A 27,616-nucleotide genomic window follows, 5' to 3' on the forward strand; every position below is an offset into this window, starting at 1 on the left:
CCATGGACTGGGGGTCAGTGTTTTGTCCATCACCGGTGATTCTGCCCATCCAGTTTCACTGCGCAGTCTGCATCTATGGTTCACGTGAATAATCAACTTTTGAGTTACTTTGACGTGTAAGAGAAATTAACGCAGGGACGCCAGATTTAATTTAGTGGGTTAGTGCGCAGGCATGGCAATACAAGAGTATGTTTTTTGTGAATTAAAAGCCCCTGGAGGTAGCAGCACTCAGTGGACTCTTCTTAACAGTTATGATAAGGTTAATCCAACATGCTTGTCTGGTTACGATGTACAGCGAAAAAGAAAACAACTTAAGATTTGTTTTACCACAGGCGTCGTAAGCTTACGAGAAAAACCAAAAATAAATTAACTCTAGGACACGCACGTATTTATTCATGAACGCGTCACACGCACCTTGTGTGAGTCCTGGGCGGAAAGAGCCCTCCGGCTGGTGATTTTGATCTGACGCGGTGTTATGTTAGGCGAAGAGCCTCTGAGAATTTGAAAGCTTTATAAGGGATTGTATTAGCCTGCGAACGCAGACGTATTTCCGGCTGTCACTTGGTTCCGCCGAAAAATAACGTCTGCGAACTTGAGCCAGAAAACGATTTCTGACGTAGGAATTCTAAGCCAATCACAGTTTAGCTCAAATAACCCCAGAACTACCGCGCGAGGTATTCGCTGTGAGGAAGACTCGAGTTTCATTCTATCATGGAATCCGATTGGCCAAGGAGGAACAAAAGTCATTACGTCACAGAAATCGTTTCCTAGCTCGGGTTCGCAGACGTCATTTTTCGGCGGAACCAAGTGACAGCCGGAAATACGTCTGCGTTCGCAGGCTTGGATTGTATGGGAACGAAATACGGTTGATTTAGAACGCTAAATATTCCGAAAATGATAATTTACACGTAAGATTAAAACTTACTCATTTCTTGTGTGTCCGTTGTGATTTTTCGTGATCTCTGCCGTTTTGGGCTGTCATATCTTATCACCTTCACTCTATACTATGGGATTATATCCGCCATTCCTAAGGAATGGAAGTCACTTCAAAGAAGGCGTATGTTCTATCAAACCGCTGACTACCCGCGCCACCTATTCCGCTTTCCTAGGTAAGATAGTCACCGTCTCCAACTTGCGAAAATAAGATTTTTAAATACGGTTTTTACGAAAGAAAACATTAAAATGTATATTTACTTCCTTTTACAGCAACTAGGGATACAGAACTAATCACGTTTCAATAGCGAGATCTTGTGAATAACGGGCGTTTGAGGACGTTTTGTGGGGGGTGATATATTAAATGTCAGAGTCCCTCATGTTTTTTTCTCCAAAACATTTGAAATGGAAACTTTGAAACACAAAGGAAATAATGCATAGAGTCAGTCAAGCGACTGGAAACGAACATTCTTATTGGAACTGCCATGATGAAAATGATGCACCTTACACTTTTGGAATTAACATCGTAATATATCCTCTGACTACACGGAAATTTCGAAGCTACTTATGACAACTCTCAAATCCAGTGCTCTCCTCTGACTGTACTTTTGCGAAAAAGCAATATCTGCTTTGACCATGTAAGATTGCACCTGCGAAAGACAGCTTTGAAGTTTCTCCGTTACCTTGGTAAACCGAATGCTTGGTGCAGGTACCTGTTGCATTTTGACTACGCGTCCAAGTAGCATTTTTTAATTTGACACTTGAAACAACGCTTGTTGAAATTAAACTCTAAGTTTTGATTGGTTGAGACGTACATTGTTGAAATATTCAAACGGACGATGAGTGACAGATTATAAATTATGTCTCTCGACTATCAAGCGCATTGATACATTATAAATACAACTACCAGTCTCAACCAATCCAATCCAACCATATCGAGAGGACATTTGCTTTCAAATTAATATTTATAAGCGTGAGATGTAGCTGTGATATTTGTATAATTTTGCCGCAGCGGCTTCATAGTTTACAAAATTGCGCTGTTTGCTACATCCAGCCTTGTTCTGCGGAGAAGCAAACAGCACCCTACCCAGCTGAAGAAGATTGTGGCGCCTTTGTTCATTTGCTATCAGTTACGGCTAGTGGAGAAAAAAAGGCAAGATCGCAAGTATAGTGCGGCAATAGTTTGAGTATACCTTCAGCTGGCGCGTTTGAAACGAGCGGGCAGCTTTTCTTCAACAGCATCTGACGGTAGTTTCTATGGGATTTGTACCAGTTGTTCTAGTGGTGCTCGGAGTTCTAGTCATGGGAGCTTCTGCTGCTCTAAGCTGGATAGTGTCTTGGTACCCATTGTAGCTGTGTGCGACGCAAGAGTGAAACAAGACACTGCACGCTTTAATTTATTTCTGGACTGAGCTTCAGAGCATCTCGCAAGAGACTTCAACGCATGCAGATTTGTATGACAAAAAGTTCGTTTCCTGTCATTGTCCAGCAGACCGTTTCTTTTGGTTTATTCTGCTTTGGTCTAGTGCTGCAGTCGACATTTATGTCGTGTCATTGGGATTGGTTACAAGCTCTTATTGCTGAGGTAGAAAATAATGGGATTAACAGGTGATTGGGGTGCAAAAACAGACATAACTTCCCTGAAAACTCCTTCAAATGTGTTTTTTCAGAACATCATCACGCTCGAGCTCGAAATGAGCTTATAAAGGTGACAAGGGATTTGATTGTTGGAAATACGCCTATTTTGTAATTAAGTATCGTGGACTAAGGGGTACTCAAAAAGACAAATAATTTGTTTCTAAGCCGGGCCTTGGTTTCAAGTTGCAGGTTGTTGTCTTTAAGTACCTGCTTGAGAATCCGTTATCGCCACGATTGTCTTGAAAAATTAAAAAAATTGGGTGTTTTGGAAAATCGTTACGACGTGTTAGTATGTCTGCTTTGTGGACGAAACAGCATTACGATGTGAAAGAAGATATTTTGCATTGAGAAAAACCGCATCGGGATGGTAAATAAGAAAGCGTTAATTGCATGAGATTGTTATAAACACCTGTTATTAAAAATCCAAGGGAATGTTTGTAAACATTGTGATTTTGCTTACTGGTATCGTGTACCTCAAAATCCCGCCCAAAAGTAATTGTAAGAAACTTTGACTACAACATTTTGCACACAATATTTTTCCTAACTGATATGGTGCCGCGAACCGCCATCTTCACTAACCGCTGACAGGGTCAGTTTAAGGGCGATGACTCTATCTGAGTACAAGGTACTGCATAACTGACTTAATTTTCACAATATGAAAATATGAACGAGAATTTAGACTTCACGTAACTGATAAAGGGGCTGCTTTACCACGCTTTGTTTGGCCGATCAACTATTCCTTCGTGGCATGCCGTTCTGAGTTTGGAAACATTATTTATTTACCATTGATAATTCTTTGAAAAGAATGAATTATTCAAGTCCATTATCCGTTTTCCTAGTCCTTTCCCACAGCTCAAGGTATAGGATTTTGTTACTGAATTCACACGCCCTAAATTATTTGTGTTTTCAGCACAGAACTCTGTCCCACGATGTTTACGCCAAGTGAACTGATAGCGTCACTGGCTATTTTATTTTTATTTTATTTTTAAACGTAACGGCTTAGTGAAACAACAGCATGTGATAACTATTTACACAGCATTTGTTTTGGCACGTTACAGCACTCCTGATTTTGTAAAGCAGGCTCTTTAACGCGGCACTTCAGGACTTTGTTTCATCAATTTTCGATATGCATGTTGTCACCAGTATGAATTTAAACCTAAGAAAACTTCCCAATGAGAATGAGGCGGGGTTACTCTTTCCGCCATTTTGTAGCCTACAACCCTATCTCCCTCGCTTCTCTCAAAGTAAAGGAAAAATTTGCCGAAGGGAAGGAGCACTTAAAATTGTCTGGGCATGCAAATAAGCTATTATTGTTTAATGTTTTGCTCACAACATTTTTCCATGCGTAGTAAAAGCAGCAGATTGCAAATTTCAAGATACTAGCAAATTCTTAAAAAAACAACCGTTTTCTTTTAAACAGTCTGATAAGAATGGCATTCTTTGCAGCAAAAATGGTTTCATTCGTTTTGCATGGCCATGTTTTCACAACCGAATGATAATTTGTAATAGAAGACAAATTAAAAGTGTTTATGCGCTGAAATGTTTTATCTAGACCTTCTTCTCCCGAGTAACCGGCGTTAAAAAGCAACGAAAAGTAATTTTATCCATACCTTAGTGACTTCAGATCAATTATAAACGATCTCTACCTGAATTAACTCAATATTGATCAAAAATTGAACGAATATTTTTGTATTTTCTTATGAAGCGCCTACGTAAGTTGTATCACTTATGCTGATTAATTACGGGAAATGAATTTCCAAATATCACCACACGACTAATTGAAACATAGACAGAAATTGATCGAAATATTTCACAACTTTAAATAGGAATCAAACAGAAAATTGACTTTGTGATCCAAAAAATCAACAAAAGTTGAATTGCGCCTACTATTTGTTGTTATTGATTTTTTTTTTATGTCGCAATCAATTGTAGACTGCTAGGACCACTGCTTAATTCTTCGCAATTAGCATTTCAAGACAGAAATAAATCGAAATATTTCAAAACTTTAAACAGGAATTGACTTTGTGATCCAAAAAATCAACAAAATTTCAATTTTGCCTACATTTCGCGGTTATTGAAGTTTTGTCGCAATTGATTGTACAAAGGAACACAGCTAAATTCTTAGAAATTAGCATTTCTCACTGTTTTATCATTGATGTTTTAGATATCCTGGCTTGTATAACACTATCGATACATGATTTATCGACCTACATCTTAAAAAACGGACGACCATTAGATATAAACGGCTTATTTAGCCCATCAGTAAATGAGACTCTTGCGAAGTCTCCTTACAGCTCTTAGAATAGTTCGCTAGCTCTCTACGTGTTGGATGCAGTGTAGCAAAGGGCAACAAACTACGACGACGATGAAAACACCCCAAATCATCACACCGATCATAAAGAGCTTGTCTGTGATTCCACTAAACACGCTTCCAGATTCTGAAGGGAGAGTGAAGAGAGAGAACTTTAGAAGACCCAGGCAAGGTGTGAGTATAACAATTGCGAAACAAACCCCGACGAAAATGGACACACACGCGCGAATTTCGTAACAACGGCAATTATCCACTCTACTCCATCGGTAGAACGTCGTCAGACCTTTATATAGGCTGACGACTGCCGCAGCTGTAAGGCTAACTGCCAGAAGTGTTCTTGTGTGGTCGAAACGTTCGCGTAGAATGTGTTTATCTGCACAAGTTTCATCATGATAACACGCCCAGCAAGTGAGGCCTTGCGGTCCAGACCGCCTTATGTACAAGTCCACCGCTAAACAAGTCAAGGGAATGTCTTGGAGCACGCTGCACACAAACCCGAAAACGAATTTAACTGTGACATACTTTTCGCTTTGGTTCTCGTCCGATCGCGAGCTGGTAGCCGTGCGATAAATGATCAAAATGTTGCCCACGAGAAACGACAAGGTCAGAAAACAGGCCAACGCGGTGAAAATTATCATGGCCAGTAGTGCCTTACCAAAAGATTTGATCTCCCTCTGATAGTCGTCCTTGTTCCATGGGCCACTTGAGCAGAAAGTAATATGTTTGCTTTCATTGTTGCTCACGCTAGTATCGCAGTTAGAATTATCCAAAATGCGATAGGCGTTATACCTGTGTTGCGCTTCTAACAGCACACTGATGTCCATTCCTAAGTCAAATCCGTAGAGAAAAATAAAGGAGATAAGTTCTGTCACCAAATCATGAATGATGACCATTTTCAAACAAGTAGGTTGACAAAACTGATCTGGCATGTGTAAAAAAACTAAAGCAGCTTTATAATGTAATCAGCATTCAAATCAATTTAGTCACTGAATCAAATCAATTTAGTGTGCAGTTTCATTTTAAAACATTTCATTACGTCATTAATTAACAATGTGCACGGCTTGCTTATCATGTAATTCGGGAAGCCTGAATAAATATATACCTACTTTCGCGCGCTGAACTCTTGCCCCGCTCTGATTGGTTGTTAAGGACCGTCATGGAAGAATCTTGATCAGGCCAGGTGTCTTGCGCAGAAGATGAAATCAAAATACGCAAACAAAGAAAGGGAGGAAACTGGACTGAGCAAAAATCGAGAAGGAGATTGGAAAGCAAAGATATGTTTCGAAAAGTTGCCGTTATAGGTTGGTCAGCCAATGGCTTAACAGCCCCGGGGAGCCCTTGCTGGGAAAGAATCCTTGGCTTTCTTTCCGTGTATGTGCGCAAAGTCAGGTATGTCGCCGAACTGCAATTCATTCCTTGTTGCTGATTAGAGCCGCCAGCGTCTAGCTTGGCTTTAGCTGCAGTTCAGCTCAGCTCAGGTGTCTCTGGAGACCACTAGAATAGCTTTTATAAGAGATATAAAGACTTTCCTGTTGGGGTTGAAGGAGATGACAGAGGTTGGGGGGGGGGGGTGTACCTAGCCTCCCGGCTTACTACACAGTTACTACGTTTTTCAGAATCCACCAGGATAATTCTTTTATTTACCTTCTTTCCAGCTGTATATTCTACTTTTTTTTACTCCCTCGTATCAATTGTGCTATGATTCACATAAATTCTTCAATTCTCCAACCACCCTATCGCAATTACATTAGCATATATGTAAAAAAGCACATATACTACTTGAGTTAAATCAAAGACCCGAAAATTTTTTATTTCCAGCCATATGGCAAGACACATGTCGAACTTCATCGCTTCGCATGCTCTTTCTTTATTTATTGCACCTGAGACCCCTTCCACCCGAAGAAAGTAAGAATTAAAAAGATTGATTTTTGTCTTTTGCCTGCTCAATTAGTTTTAATCACTTGCTTTCTCGTCGCTGTCACCTATGGCAATCAATGACAATGTATTAAGGGTAGTTCATTTATTGTTTTCTCGTTAAGTGGTTAAACAAAGCAAGAAGTTAAAGTTGCCTAGCTGAGTCATGTTGAACGCTTTGTCACGCGTGAACTGAGTATACAAATGTTTATTCCAGTAAGTGAAACGGGAAAAAATGTTAGAATATACATCCGGCCTTTTCAACACCTGAAAAAGTATTGCTCTCTAGGGGAGGACGATATAGGACGATACATGATGTTTGGCTATGTTTATCAGAGGAATTCAGCGCCAAAAGGACAATTTCCTAGCAACTTAGCTTATAACTATTATTGGATACTCAAAAAGGGGTAGCTATTAGCTAGTTCTGAGTTTGTACATGAGCAAGATAATAACCGACCGGAAGTGAACATTTCAGTATCTCACGTATACGAAGAGACTCAAACTGTATAGCTTAAACATTTTCTACCTTCCATTTAAAGATAACTTTCTGAGGTGTTTACAGTTGTTTTGAAATTATTAAATTTATATCCCGGTTGGAATTGACGCCCACACAAATCCTATTCAATTGACCTAAGACGTGATGTCGGCCACTAATCAAATTAAAGTGTTCTGGAGTTTGACGTCTCAAAAACTTTTAGGCACGCTACATTAGATTGGCGAAATATAAATCTCCCCTGGATTGCGATAAATGTTGCCTTAAGGATTTATTCAAAAGTTCAGATCCGGCCGATTTCTCAAATCACACGTAAGGTCAATGGGGACTACATTTTAATGTTTGTTTTTTTTTTAATTCCATTCCGATGTCCACGTTTCCAAGGGTCAATTTTTTGAAAGAATTGGTCGGATCGTAGAATGATGTGCTTGAATACGTCTCAGCCTTCTTGACAAGATTCGGAGCAAATTAACAGTGCATATCCTTTGCAATGATCATTGCTTTCGCCTTAAGCTCAATAACAATTTCTACTGAGCAGTCACTGGCCAAAATCCAGTCTACATATTTTCATTAAACCGAACGACTAACGCATCACGTTTTCTTTCTCGACTCACGAAACGCTTCACTCTTGCATGCTTTAAATTTTTTCGATTCTCTCGGAGACGAACGGAACCGGCTTTTTTCCGGTCAATAATGCTACGGGTATTCTAGTTCGTTGACATGATTAAAATCACGTGGCATCGAATGGATATACATTCATGAGGCCGTTTTCTTTCCTCTGACTAAGTTTATTATTTAAAAAAGAATTTAAAAAAATAATAATAATTAGTCATCTCATGTTGCCAACTGTTAAGTTCGTAATGCTGGGGCTAGTCTGTGTATCAAGCGTAAAACGGAGAAAGGGCGAGGGGGCCCTGGTTTTTCGCTCCCCTATTCCGTCCCCGCTTACTCCTGCAACGGAGTTCAACCAGTCCCTGCTCGTCTCTACATGTTGTAGTATTGAATGCGTAAATTTTTCAGGAAAGAAAGGAAGGGATAAATGCCACTGGGATAAAGGACAAGATCTCTCGTTCTTTTATCGTTACTTTCCTTTTGAGATCGGCTTTTTGACCACGTCATATTTCCGGATCACATCCTAGAAAAAAGCTCCGCTTGGTGATTTCGTTTCGCCTTATATCCCACAAACACAAAGTAATTTATTTTAAAACGCAATCTTGAGGCAAATTCTTTTTTTTAAAAAAATTGCGTCAATCAATTCCATGGTCTCGAACGCAGAGTGCTGAATGGCAATTTTTAGGTCGACAAGTAAACGATGCGACCGATCAAGAGACTAAGTTCAAGCGAAGATTACGTGTGAGGTGATTTTTATGGAAATTTAAGAGACTTTTCATTCCCGGAAATGTTTGTTCTGGATCAGTGTGCGTACGTGTTGTAATAAGGCGCACGTATTGTTAATGCCAAAGTTGAAAGTTTACAACATGACAAGAGAACCGTTTCCATGATTACTTTAGCCGCGCGACAACATTTATCTCATTTATCTTCTGATATTTTGCGTTGTAGATCAGTATATGCCGGATCTTTTATCGCTCCACTGGGTATTGGACCGCCTTCATACGTGATCAAAAATTCATTCCTGGTGGTAGAACCAATCAAATCAGTGTTACATTTTTGAAGCATTAACTCACGTACTGTGCTGTAACTCTACGATTTATATTTCAAGTGCGTCATATACATGAAGCGGCAACTTTTGTTCCATTATCACAAATTGAACGGACCTGAGAGACGAACTTTGTTTAATTTTGTAAGCAAAATATAGCTAGCCTAATTGTACTTGTTCAGTCGTCTTCTCAAATCAGTAACTCCGAGGAAAATGGACTTGCAACTAGCCGCGATGCCAAGTTATTCAAAAACTTTGATAGTAAGTTTTTTTATTGTTGCTGTATATATTTCATGTAAAATGTTTTACGTATTTCGTATTTATAGGAACAGACCAACTTTTATACGGCCCTGTACTAATAATTTCGTTCGATCAGCATGCAACCAGCTGAAAAATGAATTTAATTTTCTTTTACGAATATACACGAGAGTTTTTAAATCTATGTTTCTTTTCCCTTGATAGTGGTGGTAAATCCAAGTTCAGTTGTAACACATTTCAGTCAAGTTTCAATCAATTAAATAAACTACTGCCACGCATATTGAAAGATGGACGCCAATGATATATCGCTGGAAATATTCTTAAATTTCTTAAATTGGTAGCAGAATCAGTAGGCAAAACAAGAGAAATAAGATGATGAATCAACTATAAACATGATAACATGAAAAGTTACAATTAATTGTTATCCGGTTGAAAGATACGAAAGAGAGTAAAATTCTCTAACTAATAAAGTAAGGAAAGCATGTAAAATTCACCAACAAAACCTGAATCGTGAAGGAAACTGACTAGAACTTTCAGGACTGTTTCTAAAAAGAATAAGATTTCCCAGTTGAAACTAATAATCGAGAAAGACCTATGTTGAAAGTGAAGAATGATCATCGCAGTAAATTTTCCAATTTAAGCAATTGGAAAGAAGAAGCCTGAAAAAAATCAGGACTTCAACGGGATTCGAACCCGTGACCTCCGCGAATACCGAATATGCGATGCTCTACCAACTGAGCTATGAAGCCACACGTTGGGAGCAACGTCAATTAATTGAGTTCATATCTTCCCGTGAGGAGTGAAATGATGTGGAGTATATATGAAATAATTCACATTTCAACTGCAGTTGTAGATGAAAGTGGAGAATGATCGCAGTAAATTTTCCAAAAAAAGTTAAAATTTAGGATTTAAAAACGAAAAACCACGAATAGTTTTCCTTTAGCTGTAGAATTAGAACACCATATAACGACTTAGTTTCAAGGCGGAAAAAATCTTTATTCAATTTTGTCTTGACAACCTCTGATGTTAATTCAAAACAAAAACTACCTCTCCTTACGAGGTACTAATAGACGTTTTCAATCTAAAGTCTTCAATCGGCAATTTCTCCCAACTGGCACAGTAAATAAGTATGGGAATAATAACGAGAATGTATATGTTAAACGTTCTCTTTTGTTTTTAGCGTCGAAGGACTCCTCGTATTCTAATTGTTGGCGCAGGAGTAATTGGAATGACAACTGCATTACAACTTTTGGAGCGTGGGTAAGTCACACTTAATATGATAAGCTGAAATTTAAAAAAAGCAAAATTCAAGTGGAAGTTTGGGAGACTGAAGAAATGCTGGTGGAAAGTGAGCCGAAGGCGAGTGTTTCGCTAGTTCGTAAAGTTCTCTCAAATGCCCACGAATGTTTCTATAACTCCAAGAAACGCAAAGAAAATGTATTATATTTCTTTTAGAAAAATACAATGAGACGAAAAGAAAGAAAAAACTCCCTCGAGATTATCAAAATATAACTTAGTTTACAATAACTGTCTAATTTCTCGCGGGCTGATTGGCTCATTTTTATCAGACGGATAAAATTTTAATTTATGCTAGCTTTCAAGTTCAACTTTCAGATGTCAAACTGTCAACGTTTTAACCAATGGGATTTTATTGACTTTTTTTAAGTAGCCAATCAATTAGCGAGAAAAGCTATTGACAATGTTCACGTCATGTTGAGTAAAATTCACTTACACTCTTGGTCTTCGGCCATCTTAGCTTGATTAAAAATATATTCAGTATAAATAGCTTTCCAAAAATTTTAACGGTTACACTTTTGAAAATTCATGTTGACTGGCATACGAAACGTCAAGTTCATAAAATGCATCTTTTTAAAATGTTTATCACCGCTGTTTGTTATATATTTTTAAAATTCACTTATCTCTGTTTACGGCAAGTTTACGGCGTCTTTTCCCCTCATTTATTCCCTGCATTTGAGCATTTTGGGGTCTTGTTATTGTAAAAAACAAATTGACTTCAGTTTTTTATGCGTCTGTCCTCTTATTGATGATAAATTTCATCATAACATTGTCAAAGTTTACTCCGGAACCACTCGCCTGCGGCTCGTGGTTCCACAGCCACTTTGACAATGTTATGACGCAATTTATCATCAATAAGAGGACAGACGCATAAAAAAACTGACGTCAGTTTGTTAAATTGTCTTTACTAGTGAGATCATGTATTACCGTAGTCAAGAGCTCGCGCAAGTTCTGTGGTTTTTACAGCGCTATAATAATACAACTTTTATTTTGTTTCTCTTTCTGCCACGCAACGGAAAATAAATTTGCAATGTCATTTCCTCGTCACTTAACAGTTGTTTCCCGTTTAGTTGTCTCAGCCTTGACGAGGTCAATTGACTGTCTTGATGTAAATTCGACAACCGGATTCTTGCCGGAGCCAAACATAATAGGCAATATTGAGAAATAAAGCGATATACACTTCCTGTGAGACATTTTAGTGTGTTGCAACGCAACGATTTTACGAGTCTTGTGGTATTTTGGCCATTCCGTAGACTGAGTCACAATACAAATGGCGAGTAAAAATATAGAGGTCACCTACTGCACAATACAATACCTAACACGAGATTTATTATCGAACGTTAACTTTTTCTTTGAACTGTGTTTTGCGTTCTGCTGTTATTTGGCAAAGGTGTAATTATGATGCATATGGCTGTTTGTTAAAAGTGCTCCCTGTTAAATCAGTTACAGAGTGACAGTCATAGCGAAAGAGTTCGCTTCTCCAGTCTCTGGAAAACGCATTACGTCCGAGATAGCCGGCGCCTTGTGGGAATGGCCCCCTGCAGTATGTGGAAGTCACGTAACCGAGGATTCGTTAGATCGGGCCAAGGTTTGGTGCATGGACAGCTACACTAAGTTCGTAGAGATGGCCATGAGCGCAGAAGAAACAGGAGTGTTTATGAAACAGTCTGTGTTCTACTTCAAGGACAAAGTCGAAGATATCCCCGCTCATTTGGAGAAAATGAATGAGATAAGTCATCTCCCGGGTTTTCAACATGAAAAGAACCTCATTGAAGAGACCGGTAAGTCGCGGAAATCTGATGCAATACGAGCTTTTGTCGGTTTTGTTGCTGTCTATGTAATTGGGGACACTGTAAACGAGTAAACAAATATTTGAAATGAAACATAAACTATTAAGAATCCCAACTAGTGGGAGGTTGACCAGTTGACTATTTACACAGAGCGGTCGAGGAGATGAATTCGGGACTACCGAGAACAAATTCACCAGCATAGTAGTAGGGTGGAGTGTTTGAACCAGGGACCTCCAGATTTTAAATCCAGTGCCCTAAACCACTCGAGTCAACCATTGTACTGTCAGTTAAGCTCTCCCCCTTTCACTCCTATATCGTTGTATTTTGGTATAAGATTACCTCCTAACAATTTGCAGGAACTCATTTATACTCCTTGATTACCAGCGAATATTTGACACTTTTAAGAGCCTCTTGAGCCTTATATCTCATCTATACTCCTTCGGTACGGCCGAGGGATGCTTTAAGTAGAGTGTCCTGCCCAAAAAACACAAGGTAACGAGATCAGCCAGGACTCGAACCGGAGCCGCTCAATGCAGAGTCGAACGAACCGACCATTAGGCTCAGCAGAGCCAGTGGCACTAACGCATTTATTGTTTTTCTCAGCCGTGAACCCGGCGTTTGGTGTTGTGGACGCGTACCAACACATGGCACCTATGATTGACACAGCTGTCTTCATGCAGTGGCTTTACCAGCAGTGTCACCAGCGCGGCTGTCGCTTTGTACAAGATGACATCCACGGACTATTAAGAGACCAGGCAGAAGAGTTGAAGATTAAATACAAATCCCAGTTGATCGTCAATTGCTCTGGCCTCAGTGCTAGAGAACTGGCAGGGGATGAAAACGTTTACCCGTCAAGAGGTGAGACTGGTAGTTATACAATAGCATTCACTACGTAGAGGATTTATCTAACGTCTTTACATCCTTGTTGCCAGCCAATTCAGACCACGTGATGATTCATTTGGGAGGTTACAAATGTGCAATTTGCAAAACACAACTGAGAGCATGAGGACATGTATAAACAGAACAATTGTAAACCTCCCAATTGAATCATCAAGTGATCTGAACTGGGTGGCCACAAAAATGAAAACGCGTTATCCGAATCCTTATATTACAGATACCAGAGATAGCTAACTGTCGGTACCCCTGTCGGTGTTTTTTTTCCTATATTGCAAGGAGAAAGCAGATCTTGACCATACTTGAAGGTAAATGGCAGGCTCCATGGCCTAATGCTTAGCGCACCGGATTCCGGTATCATTATGTTGTGTTCTTGGGCAAGATTCATTGTTGTCTTAGTACCACGATCTCTCCCTACCCAGATGCATAAACGGGTACCGGTGAAGTTAACGCTTTGGGTAATTAACTCTCTGATGGTCTGTTATACCATCCATGCATCCATGGGGTGGTAGAAAAATTCCTAATCGCTTAATGTTTTTCGGAAATTGGAGATTAGCGACAGCCTGATGTATGGGCCACTGAGCTCAAACGTAGACTTCACTTTGAAAGTAACGAGTCATCCAATTATATACATATGACTGGATTTAAGGAAACCGCGTCAATACTTCGCAACAAAACAGCCATATGCACTTTGGTTTCACAACTCCAAAAGGCCTTAAAATCACTCCAAGTGATAAAAAAAAAAAGAGAGAGAGAGAGAGAGGAGAGCAAGCAAAGGAAGATAAGAGAGCGGAAGGATAAAAAAGACTGAAATTCCTTTTAATTTTTATATCGTCTACTTTGGAGTCTCTGGCAAGAAAAAAAAAACGCTTGAGCAGGGCGCGATTTCTTTAACACTGTTTTCATAAGCCCAGACATATATCTTTTATACTATTTTCAGGGGCGATATTGAAAGTTCGGAACGATGGCAGTTTGATGCCTAAGTTGACACACTCCATGTGTATCTCATCCATGACCGACAAACTTCAACAGGGAGATGTAGACTTTGTATATATTTTACCAAGAAATGACGACACACTATGGTTAGGCGGTTTGGGACAACCCAACCAATGGGACAGAAATCTCACGCTCGATTATGCACCAATCAGAACAATGTTTGACAACATCAAGGAGTTTTATCCACCGCTGCGTAACTATGGAGACGATGACGTGGAAGAAGTACTAGTGGGACTGCGGCCAGCTCGTAGAGGTGACATCTGCTTGGAGTGGGACCCTGTGTGTTCCTCTGTTCTACACAATTATGGACATGGCGGTTCAGGGGTTACGTTATCGTGGGGTTGCGCCAGCGAAGTTTGCGCGTTAATAGACCACGCCCTAAAAAGACGAAGACTAATTTATGTCGCAAGTTTATGAACTTTGAGCAGAAAATTCTGTTGAAAGATAACTTGATGGTGAAATGTCTTCATTACTGATTTTCTATTCATTGCTGTAGCTAGACGAAAATTATTACGGAGGCAATATAAAACATCGAAAACGTTTTACCTGTTGTATATATTGATTTATTTATTTGACGCTGAACTTTTATACAAACCTGAAATAACGATGTTCAAAATCGGTTTTTACTATGGTCAGTTACTATTTCAGCTGGACCCTTGAAGGTAACTGAATGGCCTGTAATATCATGGACAGCAGTTTGATTTTAAAGCGTTTGGAATTAATTAGCATATTTCATTTAGATAGAGAGATTTTAAAAGTAGTTTTGGAATTACTTTGACAACATCAGCTCAGGTAGCCGCTGTTTTAAAAAGTATAATATATATTTATTTCATTTTTCGAACTGCACTGCGGGCAACTGCTTAGTGATCTTTAAACCAGCCAAGTTGTTTTCTTAATGCGAGAGTACGTTTTACATTTTTAAAGTTATACACAATGTTGATAATTACCTTTTTAAAGTTTTCAACATACCCAAATGCTTTTAACATATAACCCGTGTGTTGTAGTTTTTATTTCTTATATTTATGTACCATAAATGTACCATAACGCGTGTACATTTTGTATATATTATAATGACCAGTCTACTTTATAACTTTTTATCAATGCAAAGTGCAATTTTGCAAAATCAAACAAAGTACCATCAAGTTTACAGGTAAAAAAATAAAAGAGTAATTCGTTTCACAGTTTAATTGTGAACAAGGTCTCGAATATATTACTACTCAGATCACAACACAAAAAAAGGCCTGGGCAATGAAATATCGGTTATTATTGAACAAGCGTTAGATACGAGTCATCATATTTGAGTACAAATTTGGTTATTAATCGTATCTATAACAAAATTTCCGCCCGCCTATTTGTCGGATGTTACTAAAACTGGTAACTGGTAACGGTAAACGGTGAACGGGGAACCGGGAATCGGGACTGGGAGTCTGGGAACGAGTGTACAGCGGTAACCCGCCTGAGAATTCAGAATGGCGGACAAAGGAAGAGAAAAGGAACAATTTGGGGAAATGCGAGGAAGTGTTACGGTTGTAAACGTGAGTATCTACCGGCTTCGTCCCCAGATGACCACTACGTTCTTGTTAGAGCAGAGTCCGATTGGTACTGGGATAAACAAAGCATGAAATGGCGCCTGGGGAGAAAATCGAATCATTATTATCACATGCTACCCTAATCCGTCAGGCCACAGTCGTTCTTAAGGTGGCTCAAAACAGTTTTCTGTATTTTCTTTTTTTAACTTTTAAAACTAGGTGTGATTTTTCAGGCTTGGAACTGTACTGTTTTGAATGACTATGCTATTTTTTTAAGGTAACTCTCCACTGTACCTCTAATTGTGTTTAAGTTAAATTGAGGTTGCACTGTTCTGTTGACACACTTTTTACCGTCAATTGCATCTATTTTAAAAACTAAGCCGGTGACCCCATATGTTTACATATATATATAAATCTTTTTATTACACACATAAGAAGAAACAGGGAAAATTAGAAAAATTATGCTTAAATTAAAAACAATAGAAATTTCAAGATTGGAAAAATTCCATTCCACAGTTTTTTTTTTACAATTTCGCACAAGCACTCCGCTTTTGCTGTTGAATAATCTTTTGCATAGTCTAGCCGATATTTTATCGGCTAGTGTGCGGCGGCCTATCGAAAGCGTTTTGCGAATGCCCGAAACTTTCGGCAAAGAAACATTTTCCCGCCCTAAAATCATCGGTTCGTCAACGTTACAATATTATAAATTTACAATATTATAGATTAAATTTAAAGCAAAAAAGCCAAAGATATTTTACATATTTATGTTTATGTCAGGGACAGAAAACAAGTCGTCACGCAACCGCTTCTAAGTTGGTTGTCTATTGCGTGACTCACCAAATTCCAGCCTTGAGGTACATGTCTGTGTCAGATTTGACGCATTAAAATACGTCAATAGATGTTAAGTGCGCTATTTGACTTCACTTGTAAATTTCCCGCTAAAAAAAATAATAAACACGACACAAAGTTGAATTAATTCGATTATGTTAATTATCTCATTTTAATAAGATCAAGATATTAATTTTTAAGTTAATCACAAATAACATGCAGTTTGAAACCTAAACACCGTGTGATAAGATCGTTGAAACAGATCGGCTTCTTCCTGTTTAGTTCTTTTTTTTATCAGCTGTCGTGATCTCTCCCAATCGATTCTTCAGCCATCTCGGCGGACATCAAAATCGTATCTCGGTTTCTCGGAATATTTTTGTACGTGTTCCAAGCTCTTCCTGTCTTTCTCATCATGGAACATTTCAGGTCTTTCGGTTCTGTCTTTAAAAACTGGAAGATAATAGGAAGGAAGGATTAACATATTTAACCTTTAGTTAGAGTTGCTGACAAACCTGCATTTATTCATTTACCTAGCTTTTGCCCAACCAGGCGAACACGACTGCACAAAATAGTTTAATATCGTTATGACGCTGTTATTTCCTCTGCTTATTATAGCCCCCCGCCCTATGCCCCCCCCCCCCTGCCCCTTTTCCCCACATACACACATAACCCTCTCTGCTATGAATCTGCATATTATGTTTTTGATAACAAGAAGTCCATGGAAAATAACGATCACAGTTACCTCTTGCTATTTTCTGCGGGCAAAGAGTCCATCATTTCTCTTTTTTATGTCACACAGATTTACTTTCTCCTTTTCATGTTATTCCTCTCCAGTTGAAAGATTTTGCGAAGAACGTCGAGGAGGGAGGGGAGGTGCAAGCTTAGGCGTAGTTTTATAACGATCTCAATTTTTTTTTCTTTAACATTTGATATTCATAGAATTATAATTTCTATTTTCAATTCAAAACAAAGTTGTCACTTTTCTGAGATTGTATTAGTGTCATCACACGGAAGACCTCGAAAAACAGACCCCCATGCAATGTAAAATATATCTCATATTCAGGAATAAAACTGTTTTCGTAACCTTCAAGAGGGAATTTAACGAATGACATTTAAGCCTGATTCTCACATGCCGCCGACCTACCTACAACGTTAGTCGCCGGTTGCAAGTGACAACGTTCAGCGACCTGTTCTGGTGGGTACCAGGCGCATCTGCGATGGATCACCGACGTACTCAAATTCGCGCGAAATGCAAATCGAATTGGCGCACTTTTCAACCATTCCATCTGTAAAGTAAGAGATTGTAGGAAAACTCGCGTTGATACGTCATACGTTGCGTCCGCAGATGGTCCAGATAATGTTCACATAAAATATTTTCATCGCCGACAACCGCCGGCTTGCCTGCGAAGTTGAACTCAGCTCAACTTCGCAGGCAAGCCGGCGGTCAATGCTTGGGATAGATTATGATTCGGCGATAAATGTTCACATATGCTGTAACGGTGACCCAGGTATGTCGGCGGCATATGAGAACCAGACTGTAAAGGCCATTAATGAATTCTCTACTGAGTTACTTCGCTGCATGTTTCGGTCGTTCAGTCTGTATTAGGATGAAACGACACAACAAAGGGAGTTTCATTGCCTAGTATATAAGCTGGTACAACGGCTATAACTAGTTATGCAACATTTCTGGATTTTCCTAGGACCTTAAATTAAACTTTGGAAAATATGTATTTTTTTAAGTCACCTTTGAACTGATATGGTGGCTGCTGGTAATTTTAATTGTTAATGTCTCGGATGCGAACTTAAAGCATAACGCTTCGTTTGCAAGAATTTTTTGTTTCCAAAAAAAAGCTTCGAAATTAATTGTAATCCTTGAAACGTCAGATTTACATCATCTTTGGCATTCTAACTCATCAAGCGAGGAGGAGAGATCTTTGGCGATATGTATTGATCAAGAAATTATTGGAACTGGGAAGGGACTATGGAACAGTATGCAGTAGTGCGAGCTTCCCTTTATCGCTAGCAGCCGTATATTTTAGATTTCATTAAATTGGAGATCAAAAGAAGGAAGTTTGTACAACTTCAGAATGAAACTTGTCAGTGGTTGCGTTTTTGTCTAAAGATGAAAAGTTTCGGTTTAGCGGCTTGTTCGCAATTACTTGGTATCGACTAATTCGATAAAGGAAGAAACAAAACCATTTTATCCATCGTAAGCTTTCAGTGATTTCAACAAACTCAACATTTTGTTTCACTTTTTCTACCACACGTACTACAGTGTTAAATTAACGATAAAAAAATTTAGGAAGTCTAATTTATATTATTAAATTGGATTACTGGATAAAATAACCCTCGGTATGCGGGGAGTTCAAGCTAATTGTCATGGACTAAACCGAAGAGCCCTCGCATAGGCCTTAATGTGAATGAAAATCGATGTTGTCAGAAAATTAATTGCTTTTCTAGCTTAGGCGCAAGGTGGCAGGGTGAAAGTTTGTTACGTGTCACTGAAGGATGTGGGAATTTTAATTAAAATGTTGACAACAATTAATCTGTTGTCATAACGGCAGTGGACTTTGACTTACTGCGGTGGGAATGGCCGGTCAAAGAATTTCAAGTCGGGAAACATCATGCGTTTTGCCTTAACAATAGTATCCACTCACATACCAGAAATACTGCACATATATCTGAAGGCTTATCAATTGACGCAAAAGGTTATCAAAACCTGCTCTCTTCATTATCAGGATATATCTTTCTCTTTTTCAGCTGTTTATTTATTCAACGACGTGTTCCATTCAAAACTAAACTTAGCACTGATCACGAGAAAGGGCTAGACCCGAAACCTTGAGTTTAATTTGGCACTCAATTATTACTATTTACAACTTTTGAACTGTTTACTGTGCCACGAAGCATGCAACTGATCCTTTTGCATCACAAATTAATATTTATATCTTTAGCTACCTATCTTTCGGTGAGATATATCGCATAGCTTATTGTAACATGCTTATTGATTCAAGAAGGAATTGCAATGCAACGGACCTTAAACCCAACTGATTTTTAGTCATTTACTACCCATGTGCAATAACTGACACATTTTTTGTAAACTTGTCTTGCATATAGATTGACGTAAGTAGCTCTTTGATATCAGCTAAGCCTAAACCACTCGCAACAACCATAACTGGCTTATGTGTGAGCCCGGATCGGAGAAGTACTCTACAAAATTTAGACTGGGAGCCGCCCTGAGGTCCAATCCCTTTAGCTACCCTTTTGTGTAAAGCTACCCCTTTCGTTTATACCGTTTATTGAAAAAAAAAAAAGTACCGCTTTCACATACATTACTTGGAAACACACTGTACCCCTTTTCTAAACTATTGGAATGAAGTTGATGAACAATATTACGAGAACATCAAACATTACCAGAAGATCATATCAAGGCGGGGGTCTACATGAAGGCCGTATTTTGCTGGGTATTATGGTTTTAACGCAAATATCTCGTTCACGTTACAAGCAGTCAAGAAGCTCTCTGCTCATCCCACATATCTATGTCTTGGGCTGTTTTGTAAATTTTTTTGGTGATTTTTGGGTATATATGGGGTTAATAGTTTTTCTCAAAGGTTTGGTAAAATTTATGGAAATAGGAAATTTTGAAGATTTGGTGTTGTTTTAAAATTAGAATTGAAGTTAAAAATTGGTAGACGTACACCAAACAGTTGTCCACTAACCTGGGGTGCCGTTTCGGGGGTCGTTCAATTGTCTGGTGGTGTTCCATAACCTTTTTTTTCCTTTTAGTCCCTCTTTAAACTTACTAAACTTGCACTTAAATTCAGTTAGACTCCCACCTTAACCAAAAAAAAAGTATTACTGCATTAATCCATATTCAGTTCACGCTCACGTTGTACCTAAATGACAGGTTTCTCTAGCCTTCCATATACCTCAACGGAGCCTCTCCGCATATACCATTACAGGGCAGGGAGTACTCCCTTTCCCCCTTGTCGGGCCCGTGAACTACCACAATAGGTCGAAAACCGAATCGCAGATGGGTTAAGAAGAATTACTTTCAATGGAGCCGCTCACAGAGAGTAGTCTTGTGATATTAAAACGATGAAGAGATAATCGCAAATCTTAATTAACTTAGCTGTTACTTTACCGACTGACTTCAAACACTAGCTAAATTAAGAGTCAATTAACTGCCGAGCTTCGGTGATTGCGGAGTTCCAAATGTCGCATATGGTTTGCTGTTTTAAAAAGAGCACCGCGCCACTTGTGCTGTCGGCTGATACCCAAATCTGACCTTTTTTCAAGATTGTTGCGCCCAATTTGCAAATTTTAAAAACTTTTGCCCCATCTCACACCAACCAGAGTGTGCCAGAGTATTCATATATGATTGCAAACGTGCATGATCTCTCAAAACCTATACACGGCCTACTTCACAGGTGGACGCGTTGATTCCGTCCAATTGCATTGCCATCCTTAGTAGTTACTCAGCTATGGACAATTTTCGATTGTTTTTCAGTGTGGTTTTAGATATTGTAAGTGTAATTAATTTTACAAAATTACGATTTTAATAGAAGCTTCAACAGAACGCGTCCGCAGTGGTAGTAGTGATAACAGTACTTTTTTTCCTGATGAACACAAAGCAAACTTAATCCAATTGCGACTTTGAAGGAGGCGGATAAATTAAATTTGAGGCTTATATTGTTCATGCCGTCTTAATGAAGTTAGTATTAATTCCTACACGAGGCGTAAGGTTCGAGAAGGTTTTCCGCTAAATAAGCTATGTAGAAATGTGCCAACCCGAGGAATTCATGTGAAGTACATGTATTTGAGCTGAGTTTCAGTTTAAAATTATGGTTGGGGATGGGGTACGCCTTTTTAAAGGGAAGCAAAGTCACGTCGATATGCAAAACCGATTGCGATTAGTGGATTCAAACGGCAAAAAGAGAACTTAAAAGTAAACGGAACGAAACGTTTTGAATTAATTCGAAAAAGTGCATTCAGGCCGAAATAACGCTTCACTCAAATTGCGAACAGATTTTAATTAAAGCATCTGTTCTTAACTTCATTACAGCAGAGATTTTAGAAGAATAATGCCGAATTTAATGGTTCGCGAAAAACCGAGGTCGAGATTCCTTTTCCAACGATTCTATGTGTTTCCCAAGTCGCTTGAAAGAAATTTGATGATAACATAACCGCGGCTGTGTCAAAATCGATCAGTGAAGGTCGGACCTTATTAACAAGCAATATTTATTTAACATAATCTGGTTGTTTTTACAGTGTTTTTTATTTTGAATGAATCGGCTTTCAATTGTTCACCGCATGAGTAAAGCCCTGACAAGAAAGGAAATCATACAACAAGTGAACACTGATTTAGCCTTTATTTATTTATTTATTTTTAGTTTTTTTTTTAGCACTGCATTGATGCCATTTGGCGAATGCTTTGAGTTAAAATTCTTTGTATCATGAAGTAAAACAAACGAAATTTAATGATCTATTGCAATCAATTACAACGGCCTCCAGAAATATGGTCCACTATTAGGCCCAGTTCAGACGTCGTGCTTCTGCCGTGCCGAACTAAATTGCAATTTGGTTCGACTGTAGCACGGCAGGAAATCAACTCTGATTCAGACGTCGTGCTAGAGTCGAATCAAATCCAGGGTTTACTGAAGCCTCGTAACAATTCTCCTCCTAACTCCCCGAGGGAACGAAATCTCGCCAAAACACATTGACATAATTTGTGGATTTAGTTTGGCGCGACAGAAGCACGACGTTTGAATCGCTGCCGTGCCAGAGTCGTGTAGCACGGCAGAGCTTGTCGAACTTAATTGCTTGCCGAACTTAATTCAAAAGTTTGATTCAGACGTCGTGCTTCTGCCGTGCTTTTGTCGAACTTAATTCCTGAATTTAGTTCGGCACGGCAGAAGTACGACGTCTGAACTGGGCCTTAGTCATAGAAGTTTCTCAATGGGCTTAAACATGAAAAGCCAAGTCGATTGGATAAAAATTAAAATCAAAGCCGCCGCCAAACACGAGTAATGAAGGGGTTTTTGGATCTCGGTGTCCTCCATTTCGGCTTAGTCTTAGTAAGGCTACTCACACGCGCTGCCATCACGTTTAGATTTCAGCTGTTACATAATGCTATGGCATTTAGTGGAAGGGAAAAAACGCTGAAAGCAACTTCTCGAAACTTCAAAACTTCACTCACCGTACATTAGAGGAGTGAAGGCAAATATGGAGTGCCTGTTAGTTCGAGATGCAATTATTCGATAGAAGTAGTCAAGCGACAATTACAATCCCCTCCACCGTAGAATCTAGAGTGAAATGACTCGCAGATTTGAGCTCGCAAAGAAATAATTTAATAATTTTTTGCCTCTCAGGAATTTCTGCTTTCGTGGGCAGGTTGAATAAATGATATTTAGTTTACAAGATAAAAAGGCCCAAAGTTGCCGACTCTTAAGGGTATGTGCAAATCCCTGCTTGCACCTGTATCTTCTAAATTATGATCGAATAAATAAACATAGCGTGACTAGATATTTCAAGCTGTGAAATATCATTAGGTTATATAAGAACATATACATATATGCATGGAGCGATGCATGACCGATTATTCGATATTTTTACTTGAGTCAGAATTATGTGAAACGCACTGCAGTGAACATGTGTTCATATAGTCTTATTGGCAAAAGGATCGATGTATTCTTTATCACGTTCAACAATTTAGCTTGCATGCTGAAAAATAAGCGACATTCTAAACGATGTTGTGTCGCCGGCCAGACACTATTGTTAAAAGAACAATAGTTTTTAACAGCGAAAAATAACCAAAATAGCAGTGATTGTAGTCTCAGCGCTAGCAATGTTGACAATTTCCTTTTAAATTTTTCTATCGTATTCTGTTTCGATGAGCTATTTTGAGAACGAAACTTATTCTTCCAGGTTTATTTTCGGTTTCCGCCAGAGTGGTATGACCTCGTATCGATCGATCATTCCACTATAGTCACCAGCTACAAGAACTTCAAAATCATAATACGATCTTTTCAGTGTACAGTAAGGGCTCTTGAGGACTCAAATAGATAAGATTTGCATACCATCATTGTCGAATGTTCTTCCTTATGGAAATGGAAGAAGGAAATAGACATTCAATTGTACAATGTTGAATTATTTGTTCGTCGTTCAGTGATCTAGGAAGTTATTAATGAGATTTAACACAGTACAGCGTTGTAAAACGCCCCTAAATATAGCGTGCATTGGAAATAGATTTTTTTAAGTTTGCTTAACTGAATAAACAGGCCTTCAGTGACAACAGAAACATCGGTTTGTTTTTCAAAGCTGTTGAACTTGCTTTTGTAAGAATTTTGTACAAACAAATTAAACTGATCTATCGTGTTTGGTTCCTATGAGTCAGGGGGGAAGTAAGCAGGTTATTTTTACTTCATTGAAGACTCAACATTAGTTTCGAAAGGGAAGGGCGTCACCCATGGTTGGGTAGGTTCACTTGCGGCGATGGCTCCAAACTGTCGCGGCAATTTTAACTTGTTTTGGCCTTGTGATATTGTTCAACGAGAAACCAGATTATTTCCTCTTGGCAACAATGTTCCAAATCTGCGAGACTCGTTGTTTCGTAGTAATATTAGATCGTCTTCTAATTCGTCAGGTGTTCCCACGTCAAACGTTCAAATCCGGGGAGTATTCAGCAGCTGGTGTAAGGCCGACTGTGAAATCAACTCGCAGCTCCGTTTGCCCGTATCTGGACTGTAAAGCCTATGATAAATTGCTACTGTCGGCAATAAGCTACTCATAGTCAGAACCTCTCATGAATCGTGTTACTTGCTTCCGTTTTGAGATTGTACTAGATGTTAGCCGAGCGAGAGGTTCTGATAGCAAAGCGTTAAAATAAAAAATATCCTGATCGACTGCAGCATGACTGCCCCCGTTTCCTCTTGGAATGTGATTTTCCTCGCTTTCCACTCCTGTGTCTACAAGTCTTCGTTATTTGCGGAACTTCGGTGATTCCGTGATTACAACAGTTAATCAGTGGTTTAGCATAATCGGGATAATCTCAAGCGCGGACCTGTCCTAAATCGACTCAAAAATGCGACCACTAACATTGATCGTTTGTTTTTCTCACAGCAAGCGGTAATTTGCCAGCAAGTGCATCATACCTTACTAAAAAAAAAAAAGTAAACTCAACTTTCTTGAATGTGACTGCCGGAATTTATCCAAGAAGATAACGGCATTCCTTTTACGTTCTAATATCGCTTTACGCAATATAGCTCGACCTCGCAAGTGTGTAAACACAAACTTTTATTTCTCTCGTACCGAGAACACATATAAAATTAGAAATTGTTTTTCCGTGATTAAAATTCACTTCAGCCAGTCATTGAAACAATATCATTAACTAAGCTCCGCACGGACTACAATGGATGTCAATTATCATTGAAAACTGGTTTTTGCACCAGGGGGTAGGGGAGGGGTGAAGAATCATAACTTCGCAACTCAAACTTCCTGTTGTCTTGGCTTTTGGTTCCTAAATATCCGTTTGTATCACAACCGCAGGTTATCGAGTGTTTTTCAAGCTGAGCCCACCAAAGCCGTAAAGACCAACCAGGTATTGACGTATTTTGAGGTGCGCCAAAAATTGTCCCCAACCCCACCCGGTGGAACTTCCTTTTGTGGGATGTTTCGCATGGTTTCTCTCGAATGCGAGTGTTTAGTTGACAGAGCTCTGATTTCATAGACACATTGCCAAGGGAATTCGAAAGACAATCATCGATTAGCAAATGAGACTTAGTTCAGTACGTGATTACATTCAGCTCAAATCAGGCGCCATATTCTATCAAGAACTAGATCAGTTCTAGCTGAATCACAGCTTTACTGCAGAAGTCTACCAAGTGTTACTGCGAAAGCAATCTTCCGTTCTTCGCTGAATCACTACGCACTCGAGCGCAGGGAAGCCATGAATTTCGTAACGAAGATCATTGTTGTGCTGACTTTCATCTGCTTGTGTGAATTGAGTGATGCGAGAAGAGGTGAGCTTTAGTTGGATTAATTCGCTTTGATTTTTATTCTATTGGCTGCAAGTGCGTTAAGAAAATCAACAGTTTTACTACGAGGGAATTTCATTGATTCGCACAAGCATTGTACCGGAATCTTTGAACGAAGGTTTTCCGTTCTCCCGCCTTGAACCACAACAAAAGAGTGTCCACTCGTTAATTTATCGATTCACCAAGTGTAAAAACTGGGGCATTTTAATGTAGCAATTGTTAGGGGCAAGATGAAGTACTACAAGCGTTGAATTGAAAGGAATATCCTTGAGAAAACCTCGACTACGTGATGTACAGCAAAAACATCAGATAACTCTACTGAAGCAGTACGTGGGAAGTGAACACAAAAGGTCCAAAGATCAAGCATTGTTAAAACTGATCCAGCGTAAATATTTCAAACTTTTTACTAAGTGAGCAAGGAATCAGACATTGGTAAATTAAATCCCTGAAAATATGCGGCAGGTTCGAAAGCAAAATCCGTCGTAATAATAAAAACATTCTTTTGTTTTCCTTTATGCGTAAAGGTTCGAAGCATCGCAAGCATCCGGAAAAACCGAACGCTTCGGAAGTGGACGAGCAGGAATCCACAAATGGATCGGTGGCGTTTGGAACCGGCAATCTCACCTCGACAACACAGCCACCCATGACTTCACGTCTTCCTGATAAAGTTAACCCTGTGCCTCAGGCGCTCAACAGACGGCACCTGGAGAAGCGGTGTTGCAGAATCGGCTACCGCGCTGCCAAACGAAAGTTCTTTTGTATGATAGACGCCTTTTACAGCGCTAAATACAGGAACATGGAGCACTTTGCCAAGCAGAAGTTTCAATCGCGAAAACCCTCGCGAGCAACGCGGCGTTTCATGCACCATTTGGATAAGTACTGCATCAAACATCAGCTCAAAGGCGTGTTCTACAAGTGCTGTATGGACGGAATCTATACCGCGCGCGAAAAAGGTGGACAATAATCTTCGAGGACAATGGAGGTGCAACGAACAAGTGTATAATGCATTAATTGATGTATTTTGAACAATGTCGTTAAGGAAAACAATGTGTTAGAAATGTAAATGTGTTTAAACAGAGATCGTGTATAATTCAATTCCACAGACGAAAGATTGGGCACGGCCCAAGTAGGTCTCGTGTGGATCTACTGATTAATTTTGAGTATCGTGTTACTGGAATTTTGCTTGTTGTTGTCTCTCGTCAGACGCGATGCGTGTTTAATTCCTTGTGGAAACACTTAGCTTTTTTCCTGTCGGGTGGAAACAGTGTACATTGATCAGCACATGTCATTTCTTAGAGTTAGTATTGTAGTAGAACCATTAAAAAACAATTTTCGTTCTTTTTGTTCAAACAAATTTGTACAAATATTGCACAATATTTACGCTCAGGACGAAATGTAAAATACAGAAAGGTTGTAGATCTTTTGTACATAGTTGAGATATTTTAATTTGGCAAGACCCAGAATATTGAACCAGGTGCGAGGTCCGCACGGAGAGAATATCGGCCCGAGCAGTTAACAGCAGCAACCGGGCTCAGCCTGGACTGTTGGATAAAGATTTCCTCCTATGTGGTCCCGAGCAATCTTGGTTCATACGAGAATTATTGCACGACTGACTGTTTACAAAAATCCCACGATCACGGAGTAAAACGACATCACGAAGTTCAGGCGCGCAATTTTGGCTGGGAGCCCACTTACTTTTTACCTAACAACTGGAATGAGGGAAAAGAAAATTTGAAGAAAAATAAATAAAAGGAATGTCTTTTATGTAAGTTTCTTCTAGTAGAAAAGTAAGTCATTAAAACTATAAGGGCAGTGCCTGGCAAAGTACTCTCAGGGTATTGGACTGGCAATGCAACAACCTGATTGGTTGATTTTAGTTATTGGACCTGTGAACTAACTTAGTCGTGTAATAAAATTGTTTATTTACCCGTATTGAAATATCGGATGTTGTGTTATAATTTGCATCTCTCTTGCTCAGCTGTAAATCGAACGCTGTTTTTTTTAAAGCATTCATTTAACCTGTAAATAAAATAATTTGATTTTGTGA

At 39.1% G+C, this 27,616-nt stretch overlaps 2 protein-coding genes and 1 long non-coding RNA gene across 4 annotated transcripts; 2 read left to right on the forward strand and 1 right to left on the reverse strand.

The window, feature by feature from the left end:
* The first annotated feature begins 9,000 nt into the window (after window positions 1–9,000).
* Window positions 9,001–15,361, forward strand: LOC110061041 (D-amino-acid oxidase-like). Its single transcript, XM_089279768.1, has 5 exons — window positions 9,001–9,207; window positions 10,385–10,464; window positions 11,944–12,281; window positions 12,894–13,148; window positions 14,125–15,361. The coding sequence occupies exons 1-5, from the start codon at window positions 9,160–9,162 to the stop codon at window positions 14,595–14,597; spliced, it is 1,194 nt and encodes a 397-aa protein (XP_089135894.1). The 5' UTR covers window positions 9,001–9,159; the 3' UTR covers window positions 14,598–15,361.
* A 1,315-nt stretch (window positions 15,362–16,676) lies between these two features.
* Window positions 16,677–18,055, reverse strand: LOC110061115 (uncharacterized). 2 transcript variants are annotated; one of them, XR_016204225.1, is made up of 2 exons: window positions 17,682–18,055; window positions 16,677–16,987 (listed from the first exon to the last, which is right to left on the reverse strand). It is a non-coding gene; the product is annotated as an uncharacterized LOC110061115 (long non-coding RNA). The 2 variants fall into 2 exon arrangements; XR_016204224.1 differs by lacking the exon at window positions 17,682–18,055 and adding an exon at window positions 17,280–17,671.
* A 7,182-nt stretch (window positions 18,056–25,237) lies between these two features.
* Window positions 25,238–27,616, forward strand: LOC110061114 (uncharacterized). Its single transcript, XM_020767948.2, has 2 exons — window positions 25,238–25,554; window positions 26,094–27,616. The coding sequence occupies exons 1-2, from the start codon at window positions 25,482–25,484 to the stop codon at window positions 26,531–26,533; spliced, it is 513 nt and encodes a 170-aa protein (XP_020623607.1). The 5' UTR covers window positions 25,238–25,481; the 3' UTR covers window positions 26,534–27,616.

The sequence above is a fragment of the Orbicella faveolata genome, unplaced genomic scaffold (assembly GCF_042242905.1).
Source record: "Orbicella faveolata isolate gen_17 unplaced genomic scaffold, um_ofav_v1 contig_47, whole genome shotgun sequence".
NCBI classification, from domain to species: domain Eukaryota; kingdom Metazoa; phylum Cnidaria; class Anthozoa; order Scleractinia; family Merulinidae; genus Orbicella; species Orbicella faveolata.

Bases quoted from the DNA above. Each gene is read 5' to 3' on its own strand.
- LOC110061041 (XM_089279768.1), top strand. From the start codon at position 9,160: ATGGACTTGCAACTAGCCGCGATGCCAAGTTATTCAAAAACTTTGATA. The intron at 9,208-10,384 runs GTAAGTTTTTTT...TTTTGTTTTTAG, and splicing joins GTTATTCAAAAACTTTGATA to CGTCGAAGGACTCCTCGTAT. The intron at 12,282-12,893 runs GTAAGTCGCGGA...TGTTTTTCTCAG, and splicing joins GAACCTCATTGAAGAGACCG to CCGTGAACCCGGCGTTTGGT.
- LOC110061114 (XM_020767948.2), top strand. From the start codon at position 25,482: ATGAATTTCGTAACGAAGATCATTGTTGTGCTGACTTTCATCTGCTTG. The intron at 25,555-26,093 runs GTGAGCTTTAGT...TTATGCGTAAAG, and splicing joins ATTGAGTGATGCGAGAAGAG to GTTCGAAGCATCGCAAGCAT.